Here is a 1,685-nt window from a genome sequence, read left to right as displayed (position 1 = left end):
AGATTATCTACTATAATAGATTAAGATACACTAAGGGGTCGCTTGGTAGGATGTATTAGGAAAAATAATAGTATATGTTATTAGTTTTGGTATTATTAATTCCTTGTTTTGGTAGTGTTTTTTCACTATGTATAAGTAATACCAGTACTGGTTATACACCATCTCTTTGGGTTTCTTTCTTCCAATGCAAGAGGGTATTGAGAATGTTACACTTGTTTTCTGTAAAGTATTTATAATAGTTTTAGTCTAATCCATGCATTATTGTCTTAACGTTTTAGGATGAATATTCAGGTTATTTTCAATTATATATAGACTAGCCCCCACCCCACCCTCACAAAAACTATGTGCATGACTGTGTCAAGTGAAAACATCTCTTCATTTGATTAATACATTTTCTGAAATGATAATTTAATCATGTATAAGAGAATTACAGAAATGGGCAAAAGAAGAAAAACAATGGTAATGAAAAAAAGGGGACCAAATGAAGACCGAATGAAGTCATTAGTGCTGAGATCATGAGTCTATTATTAATTTTTTAATATATGGTTTCATGAGCTGGCCGCCATTCCCAAAAATTCGTTTGACCAACATATGACCAGTTGACCACACGTGCACTAATTATTTTTTGGTTAATTTCTGCAGCCCCTATTACTACTCTAATAAGAAGACCACACTCCACTGTCTCAATCAATTGAATTTCAAACATAAATTTTGATCATTAGACTATCTTTCCATCAACTTTTATTTTAACACATATTCTAATAAACCCCTCGTGTGCACATATCAATCTCTATATATAGAACGTATCCTTCCCCTAAGTTCAAAAAACCAAAAACACACATTGATCAAATATCACATCAAAAATTCAAAACACACACTACCAAAAAAAAAAAATTAGCTGCGAACTTAAATTCGTCACTAATCTTTCGCTAAATTGCTCGTAGCTAATAAAATTTCTTGATAATCTATCGTTAAATAAGATTAGCGACGGATTTTTCTGTTTAGCTACAGAATTTGTCCGTTGCTAATTCCAGTTTTTTTAGTGGTGACAGTTTAAACAATGGATTATTCACAGTATAATCATGTTGGTTTCAATGAGAATGACACTGAAGACATGCTTCTTCTCAATGTTCTATCAGAAGCTGGTGAAAATTCATCTAATAATAATCTTCATGTCAATAAACAAGAAACACACTTGAAAGAGAACGAAGGAGCAAATTATAGAGGAGTAAGAAGGAGACCATGGGGAAAATACGCGGCGGAAATAAGAGATTCAACTAGAAATAGCGTTAGGGTTTGGCTTGGAACGTTCGATACTGCAGAAGAAGCAGCTTTGGCTTATGATCAAGCCGCGTTCGCGTTGCATGGGACAACGGCAGTGTTAAATTTTCCAGTGGATGTTGTTTATCAATCGTTAATGGAGATGGAGTGTGGATTTGAAGAAGGATGTTCACCTGTTTTGATACTGAAGAAAATGCATTCTATGAAAAAAGGTAAGAGTAATATGAATAGAAAGAAGAAGGAAAAAGGGATGAGCTTTGAAAATGTGTTGGTTTTGGAGGATTTAGGAGCTGACTATTTGGAGGAAATTTTGAGGTTGTCCGAAGGTTATTGTGATCCTTCAATATCTTGCTAGAAAAATTATTAAACATGTGCATGCACAAGTATTCGAGGTAGGGATGACA

General features: G+C 33.9%; 1 protein-coding gene across 1 annotated transcript; it reads left to right on the top strand.

Moving 5' to 3' along the window:
- Nucleotides 1-1,021: 1,021 nt before the first annotated feature.
- On the top strand, nucleotides 1,022-1,685 carry LOC104216543 (ethylene-response factor C3-like). Its single transcript, XM_009766617.2, has one exon. The coding sequence runs from the start codon at nucleotides 1,061-1,063 to the stop codon at nucleotides 1,634-1,636; it is 576 nt and encodes a 191-aa protein (XP_009764919.1). The 5' UTR covers nucleotides 1,022-1,060; the 3' UTR covers nucleotides 1,637-1,685.

Source organism: Nicotiana sylvestris, chromosome 5 (assembly GCF_000393655.2).
Source record: "Nicotiana sylvestris chromosome 5, ASM39365v2, whole genome shotgun sequence".
NCBI classification, from domain to species: domain Eukaryota; kingdom Viridiplantae; phylum Streptophyta; class Magnoliopsida; order Solanales; family Solanaceae; genus Nicotiana; species Nicotiana sylvestris.
Note: the sequence above shows the minus strand (reverse complement) of the source record. Positions and strands in the feature narration are given on the sequence as shown.

Coding starts and splice junctions, on each gene's coding strand:
- LOC104216543 (XM_009766617.2), top strand. CDS start 1,061: ATGGATTATTCACAGTATAATCATGTTGGTTTCAATGAGAATGACACT.